The sequence below is a fragment of the Thamnophis sirtalis genome, unplaced genomic scaffold (assembly GCF_051295495.1).
Source record: "Thamnophis sirtalis isolate CommonGarterSnake01/CBP01778 unplaced genomic scaffold, rThaSir2_p1.2 scaffold_3, whole genome shotgun sequence".
Classification (NCBI taxonomy): domain Eukaryota; kingdom Metazoa; phylum Chordata; class Lepidosauria; order Squamata; family Natricidae; genus Thamnophis; species Thamnophis sirtalis.
The window spans coordinates 28,222,851-28,239,694 of record NW_028261383.1 but is presented as its reverse complement, the minus strand read 5'-3'; the positions used below and the strand labels follow the sequence as shown (position 1 = coordinate 28,239,694).

At 43.3% G+C, this 16,844-nt stretch overlaps 1 protein-coding gene across 1 annotated transcript in view; it reads left to right on the top strand.

The window, feature by feature from the left end:
- Positions 1 to 14,858, top strand: part of AIF1 (allograft inflammatory factor 1) — a 28,422-nt gene extending 13,564 nt beyond the window's left edge. The window contains exons 3-6 of the mRNA XM_014069026.2: positions 3,939 to 4,005; positions 5,427 to 5,468; positions 12,534 to 12,696; positions 13,555 to 14,858. Of these exons, the coding sequence (XP_013924501.1) occupies positions 3,939 to 4,005; positions 5,427 to 5,468; positions 12,534 to 12,696; positions 13,555 to 13,639 (357 nt within the window). The 3' untranslated portion in view covers positions 13,640 to 14,858. The remainder of the gene's footprint in view (positions 1 to 3,938; positions 4,006 to 5,426; positions 5,469 to 12,533; positions 12,697 to 13,554) is intronic.
- The last annotated feature ends 1,986 nt before the right edge of the window (positions 14,859 to 16,844 follow it).

Genomic DNA, 16,844 nt, shown 5'->3' with positions numbered 1-16,844 from the left:
AATGCAGGCTGGCGGCGCCTAGGAGTAAGGCCTTCTCTGTTGCCACTCCGGCCATATGGAATGAGCTGCCCCCAGAGATCTGGGCCCTCCCCACTCTCATGGCCTTTCGCAAAGCCATTAAAACCTGGCTTGATTTTGATTTTTTGATTTTTGATTTTACTCTATTTGTATGCCGCCCTTTTCCCTGGGGGGACTCAGGGCGGCTCACAATTCAAGGGAAGGGAGGAATAGACAAGTTACAAACATGAAGACAATACACTGTTAAAAAGCACAACAGTCATACCATTCGAGTGGGGTTGAAGTCTTTAGCCCCAGGCCTGTCGGAACAGCCAGGTTTTAAGGGCTATGCGGAAGGTCTGGAGGGTGGTGAGGGTACGAATCTCCACGGGGAGTTCGTTCCAGAGGGTCGGAGCAGCCACCGAGAAGGCTCTCCTCCGGGTAGTTGCCAGTCGACATTGGCCGGCTGATGGAATTCGGAGGAGGCCTAATCTATGGGATCTTATTGGTCTAGTGGAGGTAATTGGCAGTAGGCGGTCTCTCAAGTACTCTCAAGTGCCGGAATGCTTTTCCGGCAGGCCTTCTAATTGGGTGTTTGTTGCGTCCCTTTTTTTAACTTCGTGTGTCCTATTGTTTTTAAGTTCTTTTAATTCCTTTTTCATTTCTGTAAACCGCCCAGAGTCCTTCGGGATTGGGCGGCATAGAAATTTAATAAATTCAATTCAATTATATTATATTTGAAGGGGTCAAATATTAAGACGGCAGCTGTGACCACATGTTCCAAACCCCAAGGCTTTCATTATATGATCATACTGTCCATCTTTACTTCTTTGAACTCCCTGCCTCCGGAATGGGACAAGCCTCCGTAGCCAACTCACCCTGGACAATATACTGCGAGACAGTTCAACAATTCAATTTAAATATTTAAAATAATTAAACAACTTTAATGTTTGCCGTACGCATTTCATTCTATCCTTCCTTTTGCATCCTTTCTTTAGTGATTTTATTCCACCAATTCTTCGATATGAGAGTAACTTTAGTCCCCTGGTGAGTTGACCATGATGAGTTGCCCTAGACCCTCCCCCCTCTCCCTATACATTGAAATACAAGCAAGACCTTTTGTAACACAGCTAGTGATTTCAGCAGCTGGCAATGCAGCCAGCTGCATTGGAATATCAACAATGTTTTAATTGGATCAGTGGTGGGATTCAGCCAGTTCGCACCTATTTGGGAGAATCAGTTGGTATCTTTCTAAGTAGTTCAGAGAACCGGTTGTTGGAAGAAATCCCCTTGTGTTTTCTTCCACTTGACAGGGCTAATCCTGTAAGGAAGGCAGGAAGGAAACATTCTAGTGTTGTTTCTAGCCTAATCTTTATTGCCCTGCTTACAGAAACTGCCTCTCCGGTTAACCCTTATTACATTGTCACAGCTAAGGCAGAGAACCCATCAACCTGAGTGACCTTGAGTTGGCCACGCCCACCCAGTCACATGACCACCAAGCCACGCCTACCCAGCTGGTCATTAGGTCAGAGAACCGGTTGTTAAATTATTTGAATCCCACCACTGAATTGGATATAGTGCGACTGACCATTTTTAGGCAATCCAATTTTTTTTCTGAAGCCTCTCAAAACTTTAAAAGAATTTTTAATGACCAGTTGAGTTAAATATTAATATCTTTTTCCTGCCTAGGTTCTCCCCCAAAAAGTCTTAAATTACTGTAATCACAAAGGATCAGGATGGGAATTGGGATCAAATTTAAGCCTCAACCCCAAAGTCTTTCCAATATATCTTGCTGCAATAAAATCAAGAAAAATAACTGAATGAAATTAAAGCCAAGCACTCGCCGTATTTTTCAAATGAATCAAATAATAGCTTCCTTAGCTAAACCCCTACCAGTGGGTAGTCAAAATTACTCCTGTTCTGCTTAATAATAAAAGTCAAAGTATGTTGTTGGATTGAGCTCCGAGCTTAGCGATTTGGTTGCAAATGTGTTTGTCCCCATTCGAGGAAACATCTTCAGCACGCTTTGGATTGTTTGCAACCAAATCGCCAAACTGGGAGCTCAAACCAACAACATAACTATCAACCTGAGCTATTAACATTCCAAGAAATTTCAAAAGTCAAAATATAGACACCGGATATCTTTGAAAATCTGGAAGACCATCATTCAGCCTTAATCTGAGTTAAATTAAAAGGAATCCATGTCATTTTGGGGCAGAAACAGGGGTTGGATTCAAAAAAATTAGCAACCTGTTCTCTGCCTGGTTGCTGGGTGGGTGGGTGTGGTCACAGCGGGCGTAGCCTACTCGCCCTCCTGCACCAGAGCAGGGGGGCATTTGCACCCTCCCCAGGCTCCAGAGGCTTTCCTCGAGTCTCCGGGTGGGTGAAAACTGCCTCTCCCCAGGCACCGAGCCCATTTCCGGACTTCTGGAACTTCCGGGAGGCGCATTTTTTGCCCTCCACACAAGCCCTGTACTTACCTGGCATTCAAAATGGGCTGCGTGGAAGCTCCTGGGAGGGGTGGGGCAGCGCGGGCAGGGCCAGCCAGTCCTTGTAAGTACTGTTTCGGCAAACCAGATGTAAAATTAGCATCCAGTTCCCCCGAACTGGTCCGAACCTGCTGAATTTCACCCTGGGCAGAAATACACATTTAAATCACCATGTTACAACTCTACTACCAGAGCCATGTTCCGTTTTTATTCAGTATTTATTCAACTTCATTCAGAATGCAAAGAGGGTGGTTTTGGCTAAGAACCATATCCAAGCCACCGTATCTTTGCATCTACTAAAGCAACATTTCTCAACCTTGGCAGCTTTAAGCTTTGTGGTTATCAATTCCCAGAATTCTGGGAGTCATGCTGGCTGGGGAATTCTGGGCATTGAAGTCCACATAGCTTAAAGCTGCCAAGGTTGAGAAACACTGTCTTCAGAGTTCAAGCAAAATTACTCCCAATTAAGTATGAATGGAATTGGGTCTCAATGGTCTTAACACGTTCAATAAATGAGAATAGAACTGGAAGGAACCATGGAGGTCTTCTATTCCAGCTCCTGCTCAAGCAGGAGACCCTATACCGTTTCAGACAAGTGGCTGTTTAGTCTCTTCTCAAAAACCTCCAGTGATGAAGCACCCACAACATCTGAAGGCAAAGCTGTTCCATTGGCTATAATTGTCCTTACTGTTAGGAAGTTTCTCCTTAATTCCAGGCTGTTTCTCTCCTTGATTAGTTTCCATCCATTGTTTCTTGTCTGGCCCTCTCGTGCTTTGGAGAATACGATTACCCCCTCCTTTTTGTGGCAGCCCCTCAAATACTGGATGGGTCTTAAGATAGGCCAACATTTTCCCATTAGGACATATTGAATGCTATTCTCACCCTCAAACTGCCTCTTTGCATTGTTGGGTCTTAAGATAGGCCATCATTTTCCCATTAGGACATATTGAATGCTATTGTCAGCGTTCCAAGTATCATGTAGAATTAAATCAGAGTCCAAAGCAAAACGATCCTTAAAGTTCCAATTTAATGAAGCAGACATCTTAGCACATTGCTGTGGAATCCCAATTCTTGAAATTACATCAGAATCCCACCCAGTTAAAAGTTCACGATCTTGTCCCCACACCCACAAATCCATCACATGGTCCAATCTTCTTCTTCCACGCTGTCATCTCCACCCAGCTGCTTCCGGTCAGGTGTAAAAGTGCAGAGACAAAAGATGACCTTGGCTTCTAGAAAAGAATGACAACAATACATTCCACAATCCTACTCCTTTCTATTCCCCCTCCCAACTACTAATGAAAAAGCATAATGAAATAAAGAGAAAGTGTGGCAGGCCAAAATTCTAAAAGGAATATAATTGTAGGCCTGACAGCTATTCTCACCCTCAGACTGCCTCTTTGTGTTGTACTACACACTAAACTACTTTTTTTTCTCCCTGGCCTTCTACAGGAATTCTTGGAGAGCCCAAAATACAGCACAGATGAAGACCTTGCTGAAAAACTGGAACTATTTAAAAGTGAGTGCCATTGGTGACGGACCTGAAGTAATGGAAAGGGTGGAATGGAATATTGTAGCTTGGCAGAGTAGAACAGATCTACTCCTAAATGATGAGAGGGTCAGTAAGAGGGGCCCAAGAGGCCATCTATGTTAAAACTGTCTACAACACAGTCCTTTCAGCAGTACTGTCAGGCATGCCTCATTCAGTATCCAAGAAAGAAAACCTCCAGCTCCATTTGGATAGAGATAAAGGTACTTTTACTGGACATGAAATGAAAGCAGCTAAGGTGAAGCAAGATCTGAGGGGAAAAAATCACGAATGTATACCTATCAAATGTTTACCCAGGACATTCCTCCCAGTTACCTCAACCCAATGTCCAATCTGCAACTCCCAAAGGTGTCATGTGGGGTGCATTTTCATTCAGCTGATATGAAGAGACAGTTGACCTTGACCAAGCCAAAACATGAGCCATCAGCATGTGCAGAAGATGGTGAGAACAAAACTCCCTTCATGATAACTCCTCCAGCACCTAATAAATGCCACAAGGCCCCACCCTCCCCCGTTACTATGGCAGCCGATAGCAAGCAAGCAAAGTAGAGGCTGACAAGCCCCAAGAAGGCTCCACACTCATTTTACACACTCTGGTTCGGGGGACTCTGAGGATATAGATAAACCTCCAATGGCCTCAATGCCTCTGAGAGAACTAACCACCAGATGACTGCAAAGAATATAAATCCTTCCATTCCCCGTCATTCAGTTAGAACTGAAGCAGCTTCTTGGATGAGAAGCAAAACGTTTTCAAACAAAAAAACCCCAAGAAAACCCAGTGGCCTTTTAGAAAAGCATTTTTGAGGCACTCCCCATAAAGGAAATGAACAGGCTATGACCAAGGGGTGTGTGTGTGTGTGTGTGTGTGTGTGTGTGTGTGTGTGTGTGTGTGTGATGCATCATCAGTCTGGAGTCCTTATGCCCAGGGGTGGGATTCAGCCAGTTCGGACCAGTTCAGATGAACCGGATGCTAATTTTATATCTGGTTTGCCAAAGCGGTAGTTGCAAGGACTGGCTGGCCACGCCCCACCTCTCCCAGGAATCTCCACGTGGCCCATTTTGGATGCCAGGTAAGTGCAGGGCCCGTGCAGAGGCTCTGGAAGGGACAAAAACGGGCTTCCCGGAAGTCTGCTAAAATGTTTGAATCCCACCCCTGCTTCTGCCCCTGAATGTGACCTAAATCGAGCCCCACTCCCCAATGTCAGTTGACTCTTATCGGGTGCTATTTTGCACTGGTTATTAGTAGATCAGATTCTTATGTATAGATAAAATGGAATAAACTCACAACACTTTTGTTCTTATGTTCTTATGTTACCCCAATTGCCCAAAATTGGAATTTATGATGGTTTGGATAAACTTATAATATGCTCTTGACCTTCTTTCTTTTTCAGAGAAGTACATGGAATTTGATCTCAATGCACAAGGTGATATAGGTAAGTGTTACCGACAGATGAGATTCACACTAATCAAGGCAGAAATATTTTTCTATCTACACCATAATCTTTCTACTCCGTGAATGACACAGACCATAAATAGCCGCACAGAAATATGTTAAGATTGTTTTCTCGCCTATACCCCCTAACAACTCCTCCAGTTCTCAGCCAAGATATTTAAAATTAATCACCATTTTAAAAATGAAATTGCCACCTCATCTACAAAAATATAGATTTAGAAATTTAGTGTAAAAACGAACTGGTCAATCTTTTCAGTTTCCATTTGATATTATTTCTTCATCTATCTGCTGTTTTGTAAAAACAGACTTTACATCTTCAGTTTTTAAATATTTAAAGTATAGTCAAACATATGTCCTCTTAAAGTAAACATTTCTAAACTCATTAAAAAAAATATGTATGAATAGGCATTTTGGTCTGCGTGTTGAATGGGGTGCTGTGTTACTAAATCTGGAGGTGCAGAATTAGAATGCTGTATTCTAATCCAAACCTTAATTCAGGAAATAGAGGTTGGCTCAAATCCATTTCTATCACATTTTTAAAACAATGGGCTAATTTATATTTATACTTATATAACTGTTGTAAAAAAAATGGAAGTCATTTCTTTATAATCTTTCTTTTCTTTGATTTTTGCATTTTTCTCTTTATTCTCTGTTTCCTTCCCCCCCACACACACACTATTTTTATTCTAAGCATTACTTCTTGTTAGTTTTTTTTAAATTTTGTTTTCAAAATTCTAATGAAGTTTATTTTTAAAAAATTAAAAGAATGAAGTCCTCAGATATCCTGCTTTATCCACCATTCTTGTTAATAATAAAGTGCCACAGTAAAATAAGACTGGTTTTTGCTGAATTTTGCCTCCCCAGCCCCCAGGAGTACTTTATAAGCCTCCTAAAAGCTATGCATGCCATTTTTTTGACAGAAAATGGGCCCGTTTTCACAAAAATTGGCAATTTTTTGCCCATTTTGGGGGTGCACCCCCGCCCCCGGAGCACTCTGCAATCCTCCTAAAGGCTATTCATGCCTTTGGGGGGGGGGGGGGAATGGGGCCGTTTTCGTGGGGAAAGGGCCATTTTTGGGAGGTTTGCAGAGTGCAAAAACTTTTTTAAAAAATTTGCCTCTTCAAAACGTTGGTGCATCTTATACCCCAAAGAATATGGTAAATTTTCACCCAATTTGGGGTGGGGAAGGTGCCCATTATACTCCAAAAATACGGTATTCCAAAGGTTGACTTTTCTGGTCAAAGCGTTGCAGGGTTAACACCGTGACACTACAACCGTCATAGGTGCAGGCCAGTTACCGGTGTCTGAATTTTGATCACATGGCCATGGGGATGCCTCAATGGTTGTAAATGTGAAAAACGGTCATAAATTACTTTTTTTCAGTGCGGTCGTAACTATGGTTCCTAAACAAATATATACATGAATTTAACTAACTTCATTCTCCAGTGTGCTGAATAAACAGCTTCCCTTGCATGTGTTCCCCACACCGGAAATTGATGAACGCAATTCTTGCTTGCCTTCTGGCCTAGTCACATTTTATTGATTCGTGAGAGTTGGGACTTAATTTGCCATTCTTTTTAGCCCTCATTTGGATGAAAATGTTTGAAAACACAGGCTGTGTTGAGAAACCAAGCTGCCTTCTGGACTCAATTGCTCTAGGTCAGGAGTGTCAAAATTGATTTCATTGAGGGCTGCATCAGGGTTGTGTCTGACCTCGGAGGAGTGGGGGGCGTGGCCAAGGTGGGCGTGGCCAGCTTGAGATCACTCATGTCAGGGGCATCCATGGCGGCCTGAGCACTTTGCCAGCAAAAACAAGCTCCTGAGCTCTGTTTTCGGCTGGTATGGCCTCCTGCAACCCTTTGCCAGTGAAAACGGAGCTTGGGGGGGGGGCACACGTGGCCATTACCAGCTCTGTTTTGGGCTGGGATGGCCTCCTGCAACCCTCCAACTTCTGTTTCTGCTGGCAGAAGCACGGCGGGCCAGTCCTTCGCTTTTTCCAGAGAAGTCCCGCAGGCCAGATCTAAGCCTTTAGTTTGACACCCCTGATCTAGGTGGAGCTTGTATATTACCCTCTTTCCCCCAAAATAAGCCCTCCCCGGATAATAAGCCCAATCAGGCTTTTAAGCACATGCGCTAAAGTAAGCCCTCCCCTGAAAATAAGCCCTCTCTGAAAATATTGCAACACAGCAGCAGCCATGAGGTGATCGCGCTCACTGCCTCCTGCACCTCAAAAATAATAAGACCTCTCTGAAAATAAGGTCAAGTGCTTATTTCGGGGGTCAAAACAAAATAAGACCCTGTCTTATTTTCAGGGAAACACAGTAGTTCAACCAGTTTGTAACACTTACCAATAGTCCTTGGCTTATGATGGTAACTAAGCCCAGAATTACGGTTGTTAAATCTTGCTGATTGTTAACTGGATCGTCACGTGTCTGACCCAATTTTATGACTTTTTTTGCTGTGCTCATTAAGTGACTCATCATAGTCATGGACCTAAACCATGGTCCTGGACATAACCTGTTTCAACTCCTCCCCTCGGAATGCCGCTATAGGATTGTTGTTGTTGTTGTTGTTGTTGTTTTAGTGTATGGCACATGTTAGCCTGGGATCACTGAGGTGGCTGGCTTACTCTGTGATAGGCATTTTTTCCCGGCGGTGTTACCTTTTACCCGCAGGATGCCTGAATGCCAGTAGGCAGTAGGAGGAGGCTCCTTTCTTGCCCCTACCCAGTTTCTTTGCTCACAGGAATCAAGCCGCCAACCTCGGCAGTGCGCAGAGGCAGCATCTCACCGTGTGAGCCACCAAGTCCCCCCTCCACTATAGGGTATTATATGCCAAAACAACTGTACACAAGGGCAGTGTTTTGCTCACATGCCATCATTCTGATGAACACTTAATCCTCACAGTACTGTCTTATATTTAAGTTTATTCATCTATTTTGTCTGACTGTTTTTTATTATTATTATTATTCGCAACAACAGAATTGTATCACAGTGGCCAGTTGTTTCGCCGGATTTGGCATTGATAGTCGGGCCCCACCCAGGGGCCTAGGACATCGTAATGTATTTTCGTAATATGCATGCAGATCCGAGCACTGTGGCTTTTTGCATTTGACTGATGGTGATTTTGTCCATTTTTAACTGTTTTAAATGTAATTCCAGTGCTTTTGGAATAGCACCCAGTGTGCCAATTACCACTGGAATTACCACTGCTGGTTTGTGCCATAATCGTTGAATTTCGATTTTTAAGTCCTGGTATTTTGCGATTTTTTCATATTCCTTCTCGTCGACCCTGCTATCACCTGGTATTGCGATGTCTATGATTATAACCTTATTTTTCTCAACCAGTGTGATTTCTGGTGTATTATGCGCCAGTATTTTGTCTGTTTGTATGCAAAAATCCCACAAGATCTTGACCTTCTGATTTTCGGTGACTTTTTCAGGCTTATGTTCCCACCACTTTGTTGCTGTTTTAATATTATAATTTTTGCACAAATTCCAATGGATCATTTGTGCTACTGAATTGTGCCACAATTTATAATCAGTCTGCACGATTTTTTTACAGCAGCTGAGTATGTGATCAACTGTTTCATCAGCTTCTTTGCAAAGTCTGAGGATTTTTCGATTTTGGCCTTAATGGCATTTGTGCGGATAGCTTGTTCTTGCGCAGCCAGGATTAGTGACTCTGTTTCTTTCTTTAATGTACCTGCTGTTAACCATAACCAAGTTTTTTCACTGTCCACTTTATCTTTTATTTTTTCCAGAAATTGGCCATGCAATGCTTTGTTCTGCCAACTCTCCATTCTTGATTTTATCACATCTTTTCTGTATTCTTGTTTTGTCTGTTGGGCCTTCAGTAGATTTTTGTTCTTTACTTCGATTAATAGATGTTCTTGAGTGTCTTTTAAATAATCAGCCAGTGCATGTTTTTCTTCTTCGACTGTTTGCTTCACTTGTAATAATCCTCTGCCACCTGATTTTCGGGGCAGATATAGTCTATCAGTATCACCACGTGGATGTAAACTGTAATGCATTGTCATTAGTTTCCTGGTTTTTCGGTCCAAAATGTCCAAATCAGCTTGTGTCCAGTTAACAATACCAGCTGTGTATCTTATAACTGGTATTGCCCAGGTATTTATGGCCTCGATTGTATTTCCACCATTCAATTTAGATTTCAAAATTTTCCTAACTCTGTTGGTGTACTCTCCCCTGACAATAGTTTTTACTTCTCCATGCTTGATGTTATCCAACTGCAGAATGCCTAAGTATTTGTAGGCTTCATTTCCGCTGCATTTAATTAGTTGGCCATTGGGCATTTCAATTCCCTCACATGTAGTGATTTTGCCCTTTTTATGGATACAGTGGCGCATTTTTCCATGCCAAACTGCATTGAAATATTGGTGCTGAATACTCAGACTGTGTTTGTCAGTGATTGGATTTCTATTTCTACTTTCCATAGAGTTTTAAATCATCCATATATAATAAATGCAAATTTTTTCAGGTTCTTTGGCTGTTTGGTAGCCTAATTTCATTTTTTTAAAGATTACTGATAGTGGGATCATGGCAATGATTAAGAGAAGAGGTGAAAGTGAATTACCCTGGAAAATTCCTTGCTTGATATTAACCATTCCGTAGTTCTCATTCCCTACTGCCAATTCAGTTCTCCATTGTTTCATCGCCTTTTCAGTAAAGGATGTAATATTTTTGCTTATGCTAGTTGTTTCTAAGCATTTTATGATCCAACTATGTGGCAATGAGTTGAATGCCTTTTTGTAATCAATCCAGACCATATTCAAGTTCGTTTTTCTGTTCTTACAATTTTCTAATATCATTTTATCAATTAGGAGCTGATCTTTTGTGCCCCTGCTCCTTCTTTTGTTGCCTTTTTGCTCTACTGGCAAGATGTTGTTTGTTTCCAAATAATCCACCATGTTATCTGCAATAATGTCTGTGAGTAATTTAAAGGTTGTTGGCAAGCATGTTATTGGTCTGTAGTTTTCAGGTGTTGTTCCTTTAGTTGCATCTTTCTGAATCAAGTATGTTTTTCCAGTTGTCAACCATTCATCAATTTGGCCCTTTTGTAAAATTTCATTCAGTTGCCTGGCCAATATCACATGTAAACTGGTCAGATATTTGAGCCAGAAACCATGTAATTGGTCCTTTCCAGGTGATGTCCAATTCTTTACCTTTTTTACTCGATTTTTGACCATCTCAGTTGTTATTTCTAATACTTCATTTGTTTGTTGCCAATGCTTTTCTCAAAGTCATGTATCCACTTTGCTTCCTTATAGTAGTCTTTTGCATTTTCCCACAGTTCTTTCCAGAATTCAACTGTGGCCTGCTTTTCTGGTTTATCACTTTTGGTGTCACCATTCACATTAAGACTTTGATAAAAACGCCGTTGGTCTGATCGAAATTGCTGATTTTGTTTATATTGGATGATTCGTGCCTCATATCTTTCAATTTTTCTCTCTGTTGCTGTTATCTGCTGTTTTACAATCTCTACAGCTTCATTGATGTTTCTTGTATCCAATCTATATCTTCTGATTAGCTGATCTATGATTTTGTTGTTTTTAAGCCATTGCTCATGCCTGTTCTTTAAGTTACTAGCATCTGCCCTTAATTTTTTGACTTTTTGTTCTAATCAGATATTCCACTTGATGCTTTTTCCATTGTGTGACTAGGTGCTTTGATTTTAATGCCTAGTTCCTTAATGACTATTACAGCTGCACTGTACATTAACTGATTCGTTTCCAATATGGATCCCGGTTTGATTGTTGAAAGCACTGCATTAACCATTTTCATAATAGGGGCCAAAAATTTCTTAGGCACAGTTTTTAATGATGGTAAACATTGCCTTTCCTCATTAGACAGAAAATGCTCCATGATTTTGTCCTTCAATTCTTTTTGTTTTTGATTTAGTTCATCAGTTGGTTCAATGATATCTGGTTCTGATGGTAGTTTCCTCCACGACATTTTCTTTTGGGAGTTCTACTACAATGTCTTTAATTGTGTCTTGAGTATTGGTTGTTTCTGCTTGTGATGTTGTTTTTTATTTTTGCAAATTGCCTGAATTTCCTCAAGTTCAACTTCACTAAACACTTTATTCAGCCGAGGTGGCGCAGTGGTTAAATGCAGCACTGCAGACTACTTCAGCTGACTGCAGTTCTGCAGTTCGGCTGTTCAAATCTCACCGGCTCAGGGTTGACTCAGCCTTCCATCCTTCCAAGGTGGGTGAAATGAGGACCCAGACTGTGGGGGCAATATGTTGACTCTGTAAACCGCTTAGAGAGGGCTGAAAGCCTTATGAAGCGGTATATAAGTCTAACTGCTATTGCTATTTATTCCGTATAATAAATCGCCTTTGATCTGCTAGTTGTTGTTCACTAACGTTTGAATCTGGATATTGTTGTTTCCATAATCCATACATTCACTTTAAATAGCCTCTTTTTTCTGGCTCTGAGTTGTAATAACAGGCCATTATGGCACGATTTTCATCTGCACTATATTTTTGTCGTTTTGTTGGCTGGTCCACTTGTAGCCCACTTGTCGACGGATGTCTAGGGCAGTGTTTCTCAACCTTGGCGACTTGAAGATGTCCGGACTTCAACTCCCAGAATTCCCCAGCCAGCATTCGCTGGCTGGGGAATTCTGGGAGTTGAAGTCTGGACATCTTCAAGTCACCAAGGTTGAGAAACACTGGTCTAGGGACCCCAACATCCACCGCGGCCCTTGTTGTTGTTGTTGTTGTTGTTGTTGTTGTTATCCTTTTCATCTTCTCTGCTATCCCCTTATTGGTGTCATTGATTATTATCATTATTATAAATAATAATCATTATTATTACTCTGTTGCTTTGTATGTACAGTGGGAGCTTCTGCACCTGAGACAAATGCCTTATATGTCTAATCACACTTGGCCAAATAACTTCTAGTGCATCCTATCCTATCCTATCCTATCCTTTCTTTTTTTAGAAGCTGGTGTGTTTTGTACACCTTTTATCTTCCTTTTTACTGTGGTTCATTCTTGTCCCTCCTGTTCCTTGAAGATATCATGGCTCTGAAGCGGATGTTGGAAAAGTTGGGCGCAGCCAAGACCCACCTAGAACTGAAAAAAATGATCACTGAAGTCTCAGGAGGGATGAGAGAAACCATCAACTACCGTGACTTTGTCGCTATGATGCTGGGAAAGCGATCAGCTATCCTTAAAATGTAAGTATTTATTTATTAGATCTATTAACCGCTCATTTTACCACAAGGTAACTCTGGGCGGTTTACAATAACGCATAAGCTGGTGGACCAGAGAAGTGGTATCAACACTGTATATTTCGATTTCAGTAAGGCATTTGGCCAAGTAGGCTACAGCCTACTTCTTATTAAGTTAGAAAAATGTGGAATAGACACAGCATCACCACCAGATGGATTTATAACTGGCTGACAAACCACACTCAATGTGAAGTCCTTAATGAAACCAGAGCAGCTGCACAGTACGCGCATGCGCACACCGGGAAGATGATATTCTAGTTTCCGGCATGCGCATGCCAGAAACCGGAAGATCAGATGGCTGGCGCACAGGCGCTTGCCGGAAACTGGAAGATCTTCACACACACACACACACACACACACCACTCCTGTTTTGGCACTCGGTGCCGAAAAGGTTCGCCAACACTGGTATAGGGTCTCCTGCTTGAGCAGGGGGTTGGAGTAGATCTCCAATGTCCCATCTCTATTATTCTGTTATTATCCCTCACTGTGGATCATGAGGACTAGGACTGGTGGCTGTTGTAGTTGGGCAGCCCAGTCATTTCTCAAGTTGCCATGATTCCTACCAGGCTAGCATTTGAACTGGCAGAAAGTAGGGGTCTCTGCAGAAGTTGGGAATCTGTGGAGGGATCTCTGAGGCGAACAGGTTGGCAATGATTCCCTGACGCTAGTTATTTAAACACACACACACACACACCCTCTACTATTCCTTTTGTAATAAAGTTGTAACAACTTTTCATTTCGAAGAGGAAGAGACTCAGGGAAAATGAAGAGAACCTTCTGTGAATTCCTTTTTTTCCCCTGCAGAATTCTGATGTACGAAAGCATGAAAGAGAAGGAAGAGCTTCCAAAAGGGCCTGCTCCAAAGAAAACAGTAGCAGACCTTCCTTAACCATTCCCCAGGAATAGAAGAAAGAAGAATCATATTGTCTCAGTCTCTCTCTTTCCCCCTCCCTCTCTCCCTCCCTCCCCTGTCCCTCTCTCTCTCCCTTCCTCTCTCCCTCCTTCTCTCTCCCTCTCTCCCCCTCTCCCTCTCTCTCTCCCTCCTTCTCCCCCTCCTCCCTCTCCCACTCCCGTCCCTCTCTCTCACTCCTTCTCCCTCTCCCTCCCCCTCTCCCATCCCTCTCTCCCCCTCCCATCCCTCTCTCTCCCTCCCCCTCTTCCTTCCTCACTCCCCCTCCCACTCTCTCCCTTCTTCTCTCTCCCTTCCTCTCTCCTTCCCCTGTCCCTCTCTCTCCCTTCCTCTTTCCCTCCTCTGTCACTCTCCCGCTCCCTTCTTCTCCCTCCCTCTCCCTCTCCTCCTCCCCCTCTCTCCCACTCTATAACCCCCTTCCTCTCTCTCTCTCTCTCTCCCTTCCGCTCTCTCTCCCTTCTCCCTCCCTTCCTCTCTCCCTCCCTCTCTCCCTCCCCCTTCCTCTCTCCCTTCCTCTCTCTCCCTCTCCCTCTCTCGTCTCTCTCCCTTCCTCTCCCTCCTTCTCCCTCCCTCTCTCTCTCCCTCCTTTTCCCCTCCCTCTCTCTCCCTCTCTATAACCCTTCCTCTCTCTTTCTTCCTTCCTCTCTCTCACCTCTCCTCTCTCTCCCTCCCTCCCTCTTTCTCCCTCCCTCTGTATAACCCCCTTCCTCTCTCTCACACACACACCCAAACACAGAGTATACAGGTAGTCCTCAACTTACAACAGTTCATTTAGTGACCATTTGAAGTTACAACAGCACTGAAAAAGTGTCTTATGATCGTCCTTCAACGTTGCAGCATCTCCATGGTCATGTGATCAAAATTCACATGCTTGGCCCCGGACTCATAGTTATGACGGTTGCAGTGTCATGCAATCTCCTTTTGTGACCTTCTGACAAGCAAAGTCCTTGGGGAAGCCAGATTCACTTAACAACCATGTTAACTAGCTTAACAACTGGAGTGATTTGCTTAACAACTGTGGCAAGAAAGGTGGCAAGAATGTGGCAAAATTCACTTAACAAATGTCTCGCTTAGCAACAGAAATGTTGTGCTCGGTTGTGGTCATTAAGTTAAGGACTACGTGTTCCAGCACAGGTCTGGAGAAGGGAGGTAAATGCAATAATTGCACATTTTAAAAATAAATAATTTCTCTAACGTTGCCTTTTTTTTCTCTTCGGACAAAGCAAAGCTTTGTTCCTTTTCTCTGCTAACCAGCCCAGTGTTGCTGTTTTTCTTTTGGACTAAGTTCCCCATTCTGATGCCAGGGGAATAAACTTTCTCTTATTGTCTAATTCATCAAAGTCTTTCCCAGCCTAGTACCTGTGACCTTTATTAGACTTCGGTTTCCCCAGTAAGTTCCGTTTCCAGTTAGTCTTCAACTTACAACCAGTTCAAAGTTGTAACAGATGTCTATGGAGACAGCTGGATCAAGGAGAGAAGCAACCTAAAACTAAGGAGAAATTTCCTGAGAGTTACAACAATTAACTCAACAATGCCCATACCCATGATGCAATGGGTTCACCGACAAAAGGGCGAACAAAACTGCGCCCAACTAAACCGTGTTGCTGACATCATCAACAGGGCGACAACAGCGCGGAGACAGGAGCGTGCTGTAAAGGTAACCCTAAACCTAACCCTAAACCTAATCCTAAACCAAACCCCTTAACCTAACCCTTAACCTAACCCTTAACCTAACCCTAAAGCTAACCCTAAAGCTAACCCTAAACCTAATCCTTACTTTAAGTTAAATTGGCTTTCTTTCGACGCGCTATTGTAAAGCGCCTTTCTTTCTCCACGCTGGCTGTTGTCGCCACATTGATGTCGTCAGCGACACGGTTTTGACGGGCGCGATTTTGACGTTCGCCCTTTTGTCGGGTCACGGATGCAATGCACCCTTCCCCTGCGCACTCGTGACCCCCCCATGCTTTCCTCGACCCCCTGTGCATGTGTGTGACCCTCCACGCTCCCCATTCCCTCCACGCATGCATGCCCTCCCCACAACCCATTTTGGGCCTTGCAGGCCTTCCTGAAGCCTCCTGAGACCAAAAATGGGCCATGGAGGGTGGGGGTACCACACCCTTCCTGTGGCCCATTTTGGGCCTAGCAGGCCTCCCTGAAGTCTCCTGTATGTCTGGCAGAGACTCAAAATCAGCTAACCGGGGGGAGGCACACGCTATCATGCATGTGAGAACGATGGCTCGTGTGCCCGCAGAGGGGTCCGTGTGCCACAGGTGGCATGCATGCCATAGGTTTGCCATCACGGGTATAGGTTTTCCTGCTTGAACGGGAGGGGGAAGGGGGGTTGGACTAGACTACCTCAAAGGTCCCTTCCAACTTGGTTATTCTATTAGATTTTCAATCACCCAGGTGATGGTTGTCCCAAAGATGCTTTTCCAAAAGGCAACAGGGCTGGTTCCCCTCCCCCCCCCGCCCAGACCTAAAAACGTTTTGCTTCTTACCCAAGAACTGAAGAAGCTTCTTGGGTAAGAAGCGAAATGTTTTCAAGGAAAAAAACCCAAGAAAGTCCAATTGCCTTTTGGAAAAGCACCTGTGAGAAAAGTTACATCAGATGACTGTGTCTCCCTCCCCCCATAGTCCATCATCACATTTCCTGCACTTCAACAACTGGCTTGCATTTATGACCGGTTGTGGCATCCCGCAGAAAATAACAAAAAAAGAAGCCCGACATTGCTGTGTTCGCTTAATGACCAGCTGCTTCACTTGACACCTTATGAATGGCTTACTGAACATGGAGATTCAATAAAAATGCTCATAAAATCAAGTCAAGTCACAGGGTAACCTACTTAACAATGGCCACATCTTATGGCCAAAATTCCAGGTTCAATTAGTGGTTGTAAACAAGGACTCCTATTATCAAGAGCTGGGAAAATCAGGAAATTCAGGCAGTTTATTTATTTATTTATTTTATTAATTAGACTTATATACCGCTTCATAGGGCTTTCAGCCCTCTCTAAGCGGTTTACAGATTTTTTTAGCAAATTGAGTCAGCAACTTGCCCCCACAGTCTGGGTCCTCATTTCACCCACCTCGGAAGGATGGAAGGCTGAGTCGACCTTGAGCCGGTGAGATTTGAACCGCTGAACTGCAGATCACAGTCAGCTGAAGTGGCCTGCAGTACTGCACT